Below are 12919 nucleotides of genomic sequence, written 5' to 3'. Positions count from 1 at the left end.
TACATGGGAATTTGATACCTTTATCTATACTTTTCTGTCTGCTCAAAGTATTACATATTAAATAATTTAAGTGAAAAATCTATGGTTGTCTTCCAAGACTGTTTTGTTTGGTTTCATCCATGTAAAACTTGATTTTAGATATATTGCAGAGAAATTTGATGTTTTCTCTTTCTAACATATGGGGGGAGATACGAGGATTCAGATATGAAGAAAGTTCTGCTGGTACCATGCTTCAATCCAGAAGCCACCAGAGAACAACTCATTAAGGAACTGCTTGTGTGGTTTCCAAAGTTATCAAAGGAGTCCTCCTAAAACTCCAGCACTGGGAAACTCTTCTGGGGACATCACCTTGATTCTTGGCACATCTATCACAAAGTGACTCCTGTGTCATAAAGTAATAGCACCTGCAGCCTATTTTTTTCTAGAGCCAACTTCCACTGTGCCCCATGGGGTTTGTGAACCCAGTCAAGCTCCATGGTGGGCTGTAAATGATGGAGAGCTGAGGAGATGTTGGCTCTCACTGGAGGAGTGGCCCGGAGCTTCACCACTACTTACAGTCATGACTGCTGATGATGGAGATTAGTCAGTGACTTACTTCTGAGCAGATTCCCCAGGGTGCCTCAGTCCCATCACTTTCCTGAAGTGGTCCCTAGATGGAAAGGTACAGTCCTGTCACCATTTGCTGATGCAGACAGCTGATTGCTTCTTTGTGTGTGCAGCTGCTGGCATGCACAGTAGTGTTGGCAATAGACGCAGCTCAGCTTCTAATCTCTGTGTCTGACGTAGAAAGAGCGTGTGTGTTGAGATGCCAGCTGGCTTGCAGTGACATTGTCTGTGTCCTATTCTAGGGGACTACGGATAAAACGTCCATCCGGAGGATTCCTCAGAAGAGACCTGACCAGCTCTGAGGTCTGAAGACATTTTAGGAAGTTTATGCTTTTTTTTTTTTTTTAACCAGGATGAAACATTATGTGTATTATAAGTTATTGAGTGATGAACTTCAAAAAATAACTTCTGATCTCCCTAACACAGGTTTTTAACAATAAATACTTTGGTATGTATTGCACATCTATTAAATATCAGGGACAATGTTAGATTCTTAACATGTATTACCTCACTTGATCCTGGTAATGTTATCTCCATTTCACAAATCAGGAAACTGAGGCATAATTGGATGAGTAGCTTGCTCAAAGTTAGCGAGGCAAGACAAGCCTATGCTTTTTGCTTGAGTTTCATTGCTAGTGGGTAAAGACAGACGTCAAATAGTCCACACTGTAACCGCCTTTCTTGCACACTTGTGCTCTGTCTGGGGATTAGGTCAATTACCCAGCTATGAGTGTGGAGGGACCCTGCCCTGTGTTTTGAGTGAAGATTCCAGTGAGTGCTCTTTTGTAATTCTTTTATGTTGAGTTCAGTTTGAGGGATGGAAGTTGTCATTCTTACAATGGTGTAGGTCGAAGCTCACGTGTTATATTTTGATTTAGTACTTCAGAGCTCCAGACCCCTGGTGAAATTTAGCTTTGCAGTCTTCTCCAGGCATAGGTCCTTGTTGGTATGAACAAAGGGCAGAGTTACTGAATGAGCCTTACACTTCCCATTTCACATGTGCATGTGGAAAACCATACACATTGATGGGAAAAAAAAAAACTCAGGAAAAATACTTGGCTTTTCTCCAAAATATTTTTCTCCTTTAAAACACCATGGCTCACATACATTGGGCCTGCTGGGGCCAACAAAATGAAAACAAATAACTAAATTGAAGGTGATCCCTCCTTGAGGGAGGACTTCCTTATTTTTTTTTTATTAATTGAAATAATAATTTTATTAAATGAAATCATTAATCATTTAATCCTCAGGTTGCAGTGCATTTAATAACCAGCCATTGTTTGAATAAGAAGAGAGCTTGTCTTCGGGCCTTACTTAACTGCTCCTCCTCTTTTAGCTCTTTGTTAGAGGGAGAGGGGTTTGAAAACCATGCCTCAGTGCCTCTCCATACTCTAGTGTAGAAATGAGCTGAGGTTGTAGCATTTGTGTAAAGCAAACGTTCGGGCTTCAGACTTGAGACTTCAGGACGAAGGAACTTGCTGACACCCTTCTTGGAACAAATAGGGGCAGCAAATCTAGACATCAAGACGTTGTTGAAGCAAGGGGGACCTATCAGGGTCTGTAGATTCCCATCATCTTTGCCAGCTGATGTGTTTTCTAAATGATTCATTTATTCTTTAGTAAATGCGAGATTTATGAAAGTTACTGAGTGTGATGCAGAGTAGCTTACTCATTTGTTAAATATTTCTTAGCACCAACTGTTACCAGTTCTGTGATTAGGTTCTGGGGACGCAAGTGTGCATAACACCTTGTCCCTGTCCCCATGAGGTTTGTAGCCAGGATTAATGATATGCAGGATAAAGCATAAAGAAGCATCTAAAAGACCAGGGCATCAGTGGTTTAAGAATGGCTTCCAGTGAAGGTGACTTGAAGAATTATTATGCCTCAGCATAATAAATGCAGAGTCTTAAGAATCAAAAGTGCCCTTGTGATTTTCCTAATTACATCAAGATTAGAAATCAGTGACTGAAACTTCTTCCATCATGGTTGGTTGTCTAAACCACACTTCCCATCCCAACCAGGATTTCCAGCACCCCTTCACACTCATGGTTAGGTGTTGCCCAAAGTGATTGCACAAACATCCATATCTGTACATTGTATAAGTAGTTTAGAATGTGGGCTAGATGCTTTTGCTTTGGTTAGAATGGCACTTAGTTTCAGCAAACTGGTTCCCTCAGGTAGCTGATATAGATTTCCATATATATATATATATACACACACACACACACACACATGCACTTTTTAGATAATTAGTCTTTTTTGAATCAGAATGGTGTGTTCTCTGCCAAATGTTCATAAATAAATTAAATTAATCTCTTCATTGTTTGGTAAGGTCTTTGATGTAGTAGCATCTAGTTGTGTGGGGAATTATATGACTTTTATACACTATCATAAGAAATCCATCAGGGAGGGCGCCTTGAAAAGGCCCTCAGTGATGACCATTCATCCCCTATGCTCTGTAATAATAATGGTAGCTGCATATCAAATATATACAACATACTGGGAGTCTTCAAGCTTACAAAGTACTGTATATACGTTCTCATTTACATCCCCATTAAAATCCTTATGGCACCATGCAAGGTAGTTACTATTCTTCCCATTTTACAGAAAAGCAGAAAACAAAACAAAAAAAATACCCGAGTCCCAGAATAGTTCATCTCCTTAGAATCTTACAGCTAGTAATAGCTTAACCCAGTTAGGTGCTGTCCCAAACCCATGCTTCTCTTGTAATACCACACCACCTCCCTCCAAAGTAGGTTTTCAAGCGTTCAATTCTTGTCACAGATTTTAGCAGATGGCCAAGGGTTGGAAACTCCTGCATGCAATGACCAGATCCTGCCAGCTGCCCCAGATATTCCTTAATACCTAAGTATAAACTGACTTATTCTCAAAACAAACTTGGCACCTAAGCCAGTGTTTCTCCACCTGGCTACACGTTAGAATCACTGGACGTGACAAACATCCTGATGTTTGGGCTCCAACTTAAAATAATAGATCGTTTCAGAGACTTCTGAGAGTAGAGCTTGGGCATCAGTAAATTTTAAAGCTCTCCAGGCAATCTGATGTGCAGCCAAGGTGGAGAACCGCAGGTGGAAGCAAAGAACTTCAAGTTGGATAAAGGGCAACAAAACCAGGCAGGTTATCTTTTCTCTATGGACATATGTTCCTCTGGGGACCTGAAAATGCTGGTTGGGTCATCATTTGATGCTAGGTAGTGGTTTGGCTCATGCAGTGTCACCTCAGCTCCTTCTGGATAGCTTCTCAGAGGCAGGCTTCCTGTTTCTGGGATCTTTACTCTGTGAGGTGAAAACAGGGAACCAGTGGGTTATTTAGCATTCTCAGTTTCTTGAAGTAAAGTCCTTGGAGAGCCAGAGTCTTAAAATGTAGGTAATGGGTTTCATTATCTTAGTTTTAGTATAAAACACACCTTGAGGGGTTTTAGAGTAGATCATCACCTTAGACAACACTACATCTAATGTGGGGCACTGAAGCCATGTGCCCGAGTCATCCGCGGTAGAGACAGAACTGAACCTGTCCCCTTCCAAGGATGAGGGCAGCTGCGATAATGGGTGTGCAAACACCGAATAGTACAGAAGATGGAGACCATGCTACTGGGTCTCCTTAAGCAGCCAAGCCTTGAATTTGTAAAAGGTTGTTTTATTTTGCTTTCACTTTTTAAAACGTCTCATGGGAAGCCTAGATAATGAACAAGAACCAAGCCTGTTTTACTGCTGAAGCCAGTTAATATCATCCACTTGCCCTTTAAGACCACCTTTGAAAGCCAGTCCAGCCGAACTGCTAGAGTTCTAAAGGGTGTGTTTCTGCCTTGGGAGTAGGAAGAATCCTGCTTGATTCAGCCCTTCGTGGAGCTGATGCTAACATAGAGAAGAGTCTTTTGGCTGATTTTATGTTTTCTCCTGAGCTCACCTTCAAAATGCAACCGAGTCATGCCAAAGTAGCTGATATGGCTGACTTGATCAGAATCAGACATAAACCAGGTTTGGAATTCCAGATAATCTGAAAAGATGCCCTGAAAAGAGATAGAAAGTGTCCAGAGAGAATACAAATCCAGAGGCATAAACTAACATCAGGCAGATTATCTCAAACTGAGCAACACTATAACTATCAGCCCAAGATCAGTCCTACAGGGAATGGCAGTGCCCACCCTGGAAGTCTTCTTGGCATTCTGTCTGTTCAGGGTTTTAGTCCCACTTTATCCACCAGGAGTTACCCTTGGACGTGATCACTATCACTACAATGATAACAATAAAGAACCGAAGGCATTTTTTATTGCAGACGCCATAGTAAGTCCTTTATATGCCCAGTCTGGCTGAGTCCTCCCAGAAGCCCTGTGAAGTAGGCAACTGTTACACTTGGGCTGGAGAGGAGAAATGTGGAACTTACTTGGAGTTTACAGGAAAAGTGACTTGCCCAAGAAAAAAACAGGAGTGGTAGAGGCAGGCTTTAAAATTAATCTCTGCCTGGCAAGCTCTCACTCTTATCTTATCCTTCAGTCAGACATCAGGAATGCCCTCTTTGTCTGCTCTTATTCTTTGCTTTTCCAAGTGTTAGATTTATTTAGAAAATAATGGCTAATCTCAGGGTTGGTTCTTCTTGGTGTGGGTCTTCTTAGAGTTCTCAAATGATAGCATCACAAAGTTGCTTTCTCCGACAACAACAAAAATACCTTTTCATTTCTCAGAGCTTTTGTCTTCATGGTAGACCCAACAGAAGAACAAAACATAGTGGACACGAGAGAGAGAGAGAGAGAGAGAGAGAGAGAGAGAGAGAGAGAGAGAGACAAAGCATAATTCTGAAGGCCACAAGCAACCTTAATAGATGCACAAAAGACTCCTCCCTAGCAAGGCAGGATGTTATGATCAAAATATAGCAGCAACATTGGCTAGCTCTCTACAGTTTACAGAACACTTCCAGTGTGCAAAATATTATTACTATTGTTTCTTTTGTGAAGATAAGGAAGGAGACCTTTGGAGAGACCAAAACAGTAGTTCTCAAACTCTGGCACAGTGGAATTATCTGAAGAGCTTTAAAAACTCTTGAAGTCTCAGACTAACCCCCCATAGATTCTACTTTAATTGATCTGGGGTATGAGCTGAGCATTTGGATGTTTTAAATCTCCCATAGTGGTTCTCATATGCAGCCAGGGAGAGAACAACCTGGAGCTCAACCTAGCTTGATTGCTCATCGATAGGGGCTGAGACTTTTGGAATTCCTGTTAACGTTCCAACCTGGCATAAGTGAAGGAAGAGACAAAAGCAGTTATTTAAGAGATCTGTTAGCTAAGACCTTTATATAATTCCTTCCCAAGTTATCACCACAAATTATATTAAGGGGGGGGATGATTGGCTTTTGCTTTTGGGGAAGTGTAACTATAGCTGCTAACAAGGTATTCAAGAATCCCATATATTATACAGATTATATACTCAAATATTGATAGTGTAAATGAGATACAATTTTGACTCTTTCAACTTATTATGGTAGTTACTAAAACTTACTCTGAACTTTGCCCCAAGGTTATCTTAAATATTGGACTAAGGCTCTGAAGCTGAGCTGCTTGAAGGTGAATCCAGAATCCAGGCTCCCTGCATACCATGTTGTGTAGGCTTTGGCAAGTTGCTTAAGTTCTCTAAGCTCCAGTTTTCTCACCCAAAAAGAGGGTGGTAACAGTGCTTGCTTCACAGGGTTGTAGAGTAGATTAAAGGCTAATTCTCATTAAATTCTTAGCATCATGCCTAGTACACAATATATGTCAGATATTATAACTATTTTACCGTGGTGAAACCTGAAATGAAAATCACAGGCTCAGGTTCTTTTATCATTCCGTCTTCAGTGGAGCTGATGTTAGCATTCTAATCCCTTGCAATTCAAAACTTGTGAAGGATTTTTGTAATTTTCATAAGGACTTTCCATCAGCTTTCAGGCAGATACCACAAGTAGACACTGATTTTAGAAATGGAATGTATGGAAGTGGGATTTTTATTCTTCACGTAAACCAATATTCCAGAGGCAGCAAGTGATTTTTTTATCTTGTTAGTTTAGTGTATGTGGGATGTGTGTGTGTGTGTGTGTGTGTGTGTGTGTGAATGCAGATAGAAAAGGTGTATAATGGAAATATTTTTTTCAAAAGGTCTTATCGTGGCATTCTCTTTGAAAGAGCGGAAAATACATGTATAACACTTCTTATTTTTAAAAGGTGCTAATATTAGGGTGCCTGGGTGGCTCATTTGGTTGGGCGTCCAACTCTTAGTCTTGGCTCAGATCATGATCTCATGGTTCCTGGGATTGAGCTCCGAGTCAGGCTCTGTGCTGGTGGCATGGAGCCTGCTTGGGATTCTCTCTCTCTCCCTCTCTCTCTGCCGCTCCCTGACTCATGCTCTCTCTCTCTCTTTCTTTCATATAAACATCAAAAAATAAAATAAAAAGGTGCTAATAATTAGAATTCATTCAGAAGCTAAGAATAGACCAAGTTGCTGCCATCACAGGTAGTGCTCTGCAACAGAGATTCAGTGTTAGTTGTTCCAGAAGATCACAATCAAGTCATAGTGGATCAGAAGAACAGAGACGGATTCTCACACAAATTGTTATTTAGCTTGAGATTAGGCAGGACCAACACCAGGTGAGGACTAGTGACAGTTCTCTCTGACCTGCTCTCAGTGCAGAACAACAAGGTGTCCTGAGGTAGGGAATCATCATAGCATATGATATGAGGCCCTAAGGTAATGAATTAGCCCAGTTTTTCTGAAAGTGTTTTCTGCTGAACACTCTATGAGAGGACCCTATAAAGGGAGTTCCTTAGCCTAAAAAGAAACAGAGGAAAGCTACATGCTATTGGCTGCTTTTAAGGATTCATTAATACATAGCCCTATTATTTAGGTGTCTGAGAAGATGGGGTACCATGAAGATGGTGGTTTACCTTTAACCCAGTTAAATTTGACAAGGAACTTCCCCATCCCCTAACAATGCCTATTACATTTGCAACTTTCTTTTTTTTTTTTTTTAATTTTTTTTTTTCAATGTTTATTTATTTTTGGGACAGAGAGAGACAGAGCATGAACGGGGGAGGGTCAGAGAGAGAGGGAGACACAGAATCGGAAACAGGCTCCAGGCTCTGAGCCATCAGCCCAGAGCCCGACGCGGGGCTCGAACTCACGGACCGCGAGATCGTGACCTGGCTGAAGTCAGACGCTTAACCGACTGCGCCACCCAGGCGCCCCTGCAACTTTCTTGAAGGATACTTTGAGAAACAGTAGTCTAATATGACCTTAAAGAGCTTTAAATTTTTTTTTTAACATTTATTTATTTTTGAGAGACAGAGAGAGACAGACCGTGAGCAGGGGAGGGGCGGAGAGAGAGGGAGACAGACTCTGAAGCAGGCTCCAGGCTCTGTGATCTTAAAGAGCTTTAAAAGCCCTCTTTCACATTGCAATGCCTGAATCCAACTAACAACCGCATGATTTTGACGTAGGACTAAGTCTGAATCTATTTTCTGAAAACTAGTTCTATAGACTCTTCTCCCACACCACAAGAAAAGTAGCCACCAAGCAAAATGGTCTTGATAGAGACAGGGACAGAGACAGAGAGGGTGTAATGGAGAGGTTGGTGGTGGCTGAGGAAGGGGAGAAGATCATAGACAACGGGAGAACCCTGGTGTTGATGAGTAAGATAAGATGTAAGCAGATGAGGATTAAAACCCCTCAAAGAGCATTACTTTCGTGAAAAACAAATATTGTGCATAATTGTGAAATAAAGGAGGTGATGGATCAACTTTTGTCATGCACTTTTCTTTTCCTAAGCACCTTTGAAAGTAATATAGATAATGACTTTCCCAAGTTCAGGCTCAGTGCAGAAATGTGACTTTGTCAAATCTTCATTAGCTAATTAGATCATTTCCTTCAAGTAAATTGCTCTAAGAGATGAGAGCCGACTTTGTAAATACGTCCCCAAGAGAAAAAAGGTCCAACTTGCTGATAAGCATATGGAGGGGAGGGGATTCTGTTCCCAGTTTGGTTCTTCTCTACCCTGGTGGAAGGAGAGGTGGATTTTAACACTACGGATTGGGTTCAGCTGGGGGATGTGTGCAGTCATTGAAAGTGGAAGGATCAGATCCTCTTCCGGTATCTCCAGAATAGCCAGGAGACCAATGAAAGAGCCCTGGAGGCCAGGCGAGCATCCCAGAACAAAAGTCTCCATTAAATTCAAGATGGTGCCCTTATCCCTAGCTCTGCTGTTTTGCTCTGTCATCAAATCATGTTTCGCTGCAGAGTGGAGAGGCAATCAATGCATACAAAACAGCGCTATATGAATTTTTCTTTTTTCCAACATTTTGAGTAAAGGTGACAGCAGGCATATAAGTATTTCCACAGTCTTGGTGGGGAGCCGATCTCTATCAGCAGGTTCAACTCTATTTGCAGCGACTCCAGTGGCAAGGGGAGTTTTTGTTCAGACAAAAAGAATTCCAGCAAACGGTAAATGTTTCTTCCTGCTGAGAAGTGGGAAATTCAATAATACTTTGGCTGGGCTCATGCTGAGTAGCGAAAATAGAATGAATATGGAGAGGGATTGTGACTTGAAGAGCAGTAAATCAGCTAGCCCAGACGCTTGCAACAATCAGCTTTTAATCTGAAACCCTCTCTTGTTTCTACACCATTCTCCAGGGTAACAGGGTCGTTTTTACACTTGTTCCTAGAGTGTTTTGTGCTGCAATCCCTTGTTTACCCTAAGAAACAGAATTAAGCACTGTGAAGTCTGAAAAAATTCTCGATTCTTCTGCACATGTATTATTCTGTCACTACAGGACCATTTGCTAAACATCTTAGGAAAAGTTGGTGTGGGTGTTATGGTAGTAATAGCATCCCTTATTATGCCTGAATATGTTTTTCTTCTGTAAGTGAAGTCACAAATTTCAGCAGAAATCACTAGAATGGAAGTCCCATGAGGGCAGGGATTTCTGTTTTGTTCACTGTTTTATCAGCAACACATAAGTGCTCTAAGACATCAGTGAATGAATATTAGTCTATAGACTGTGAAAAGTATACTCAGCTATGAGCTCTCTGAGATGTCTATAATATTAAAGCCCAGAGTCACCCCCGTTTTTCTGGCTTTTTATTACATATGATTTTGTAGAATAACTCTGATGTATGATTCTATGGAAGGAATTTTTAATAGCATGTTTATTTTTCAAAAGTTACGTCACTAAAACCTGGTCATCATAGAAAAATTAGAAAATGTACACATCCAAAAAACAACAGCCATGTTTATACTACTCGGGGGTAATCACTGCTATGATTTAAATGTATGTTCTTTGGGATTTTCCTATGCGCATATTGATGTGTTTTTATAGTGATGAGATTAGATTCTGTTTACTGCTTTTTTGATTTAACGGTATTACATGAACCTCTATTTTTATTAATAGACATCTATATCCCTTTTCCATAGTATCACAGTAGTATATTTTAAGAATGTACCAGAACTTCACTAACCCCTATGATTGTGTATTTAAGTTGTATGTTTAAGTTCTGATCTTTTGCTTGATCATATTGGAAGAGATATGTGAAACTGGTTTTCACAAAGGTAACCTCTTGTTTGATAGATCTGTCTCCTAATCTTAGCCCTCCACGCTGACACAACTGTGTATTACCTTTATTTGCTGGCCTTTTACATGTTAGTACAATCGCCTCACTGAGAACTAGTGTTTGAGGAAATGGCTCAGCACCTGCTCTGCCCTTCATACCTTTTACCTGAGTGTTCTATCTCATCTGTTTGTGATTATCATTTAACCTGGTTTTACCTTTATTCACTTTTACATGGTATCACAGAGTGCTCTCCAGTGGGACCGAGAGGGAAGAGGTGGGGTGGGTGGTGGGGGGCAGAGCACAAGGGAGCAGAGGAGGAGGAATCACTTTAGTACTTTATGTCTTTATGTGTCTTGACTGCTCATTTCTTTTCATCACTGAATAATATCCCGTCGTGTAGGTGGTCTACAACATGGACAGCCAGTTGAAGGAGTTCTTGGCTTACAGTCTGTGGCAATGATGAATAAACTTCTATAAAATTCATATGCAGGTTTTTATGTGGACACCGGTTTTCAAATCAGTGGGGTAAATACCCAGGAGCAGAATGTCTGGATCGTGTGGTAAAACTATGTCTAGCTTCGTAAGAAGCTGTCAAACTGTCTTCCGAAGTGGCTCTGACACTTTGCATCCTCGCCAGCAGTGTCATCAGTTTTGTTTTGGATTTTGCCCATCCTAGTAGGTGTGTGGTGTATATCATTGCTCTTGTAATGTGCAATTCCCTAATGGCATAAATTGTTGAGCCTCTTTTCCTGTGCCTTCTTTGCTATATGCATATTTTCCTCGGTGAGGAGTCAGTTCAGATCTTTTGCTCCGAGGTAAAGTGGGTTGTTTATTTCCTTTTGCTGGATTTTAAGAGTTTTCAAAAAACATTTTGGACACTAGACCTTTCTGTGTGTGTTTGGCAAATATTTTCCCCGTGATGTACTTTTTATTAGCGCTTCGAGATTGTTTGCCACTTTGCAAGCCTGGAAGCTTACACGCAGTGCTAAATGCTGAATCATGGTATGACTCTGCTCACCTGTGTTTACTTTGCTGTTCCCCAAAGTGATACCACTGCTCCCACTCACTTCCTGAACTCCATTCGTTCGTTGTCAGAGAAGCTTTGTATTCTGGGATCCTCATTGTCTGTCTCTAGGTTGTGTACATTGTCTATCTCTGGCCTCCTTGCTCCCATTGTCTATCTCTTTATTTTAAGTAAATGACGAGGGTGATAATGTTATTTATTCATCTACCTGCAGTAAGATTCCCAGTGAGGATCCAACTTGTTTGTTTCCTGGTTTTAAAGAGAACAGACAGGTCTAGGGGAGAGCAAGTTGCCCACAGTAGTTAGGTTGTGCCGTGTCATTGGCGAGGCTAATGGTTGTCTGTCTTCCTTTGCATGGCCTCCAGTCATCAAGCCTCCTCTACGTCATTTTAAACGCCCTGCTTATGCGTCTAGCTCCTACGCACCTTCGGTCCCAAAGAAAACTGACGAGCATCCTGCGAGGTACAAGATGCTGGATCAGAGGATCAAAATGAAAAAGATTCAGAATATCTCACATAACTGGAACAGGAAATAGGTCAAGGGGAAGAGAGGGAGTGAAGGAGAGACCCACTCCCCTGCCTCTCAGCACTCACCGGCCACAGTGGGATGTGCTTCCAAGACTGTTGGAAGCCGTGGGGGCTGGTGCTTTCGTGGTTGACTCCACCAAGGCAAAGTGAAGGCTGTATGTGATTTTCCCCTTTGTTCTGTTATGGACCCAACCGTTACTGGATTTGGGAGTCAGTGGAGACTCCAGGAGTAAGAGGTTAGTCTCATGTGGCTTATATTTGTATAGATCTTTCAAAGTCTAAATAGAACCCAAATTAAAATAATGCCACCTCTTTAGAAAACATGGAATCCCTCCCACTGACACTTCTTTCATCCCTAGAAGTTGACTTGCCCCAATAAGAATATTGGTTTAATAATCATTGTATTTAAGAAATGTAAGTCTTTAAATTTTTTTTTTTCAACGTTTATTTATTTTTGGGACAGAGAGAGACAGAGCATGAACGGGGGAGGGGCAGAGAGAGAGGGAGACACAGAATCGGAAACAGGCTCCAGGCTCTGAGCCATCAGCCCAGAGCCCGACGCGGGGCTCGAACTCCCGGACTGTGAGATCGTGACCTGGCTGAAGTCGGACGCTTAACCGACTGCGCCACCCAGGCGCCCCAAGAAATGTAAGTCTTAAAACATCTTTTCCAACTTTAAATACAGTAGAAAAAGGTGTTTTTGCATATGCATTTCTTAAATATGGTGATTATTATAATATTTAAAATGTAGGTGAATATGTAACTTCCAAAGGAAATGCATTAAAGATAAAAGTTGTGTTTCTGAACGTAACAATCACAGGCGGAAAAGAAGACCGATGAATAGAGTTCATAGGTAATTCTGAACAGAGGCCTCACAGAGAAGATACAAGTTAAAAATAAAGACGCATGCTTTGGTTTTCGTTGCATGCTTACACAATCGCCTCATTTCGTACCTTTTGAAATTTGAGAGTTTGCAGGAGATACATTTTGGCTGTACTTCTAATTTGTTACTTTCACTTACAGTTGACAAGTCTAGAAATCAATGAGATGCCCGTGCCTCAGAGACTCCAGGTTTGAGATCTACCCCAGGAGAAGTCTTGTGGTCCTGGGGCAGGAGGATGTAAATTGCTGAACCTAATTTAAATCCCTAATTTGCAGATTTTTCTCCA

General features: G+C 41.3%; 1 protein-coding gene across 4 annotated transcripts in view; it reads left to right on the top strand.

Moving 5' to 3' along the window:
• The window catches only part of PDE1C (phosphodiesterase 1C), a 514714-nt gene extending 502444 nt beyond the window's left edge, over positions 1-12270 (top strand). For 2 of the 4 annotated variants that reach the window (XM_047849292.1, XM_047849293.1), the window contains one exon: positions 11589-12270. In XM_047849292.1, coding sequence (XP_047705248.1) covers positions 11589-11758 — 170 coding nt within the window. In that variant the 3' untranslated portion in view covers positions 11759-12270. Of the gene's footprint in view, positions 1-848; positions 1021-11588 lie in introns of those variants that run through there. The other 2 variants (XM_047849290.1, XM_047849289.1) reach the window with 2 other exon arrangements.
• The last annotated feature ends 649 nt before the right edge of the window (positions 12271-12919 follow it).

Source organism: Prionailurus viverrinus, chromosome A2 (assembly GCF_022837055.1).
Source record: "Prionailurus viverrinus isolate Anna chromosome A2, UM_Priviv_1.0, whole genome shotgun sequence".
NCBI lineage: Eukaryota > Metazoa > Chordata > Mammalia > Carnivora > Felidae > Prionailurus > Prionailurus viverrinus.
Note: the sequence above shows the minus strand (reverse complement) of the source record. Positions and strands in the feature narration are given on the sequence as shown.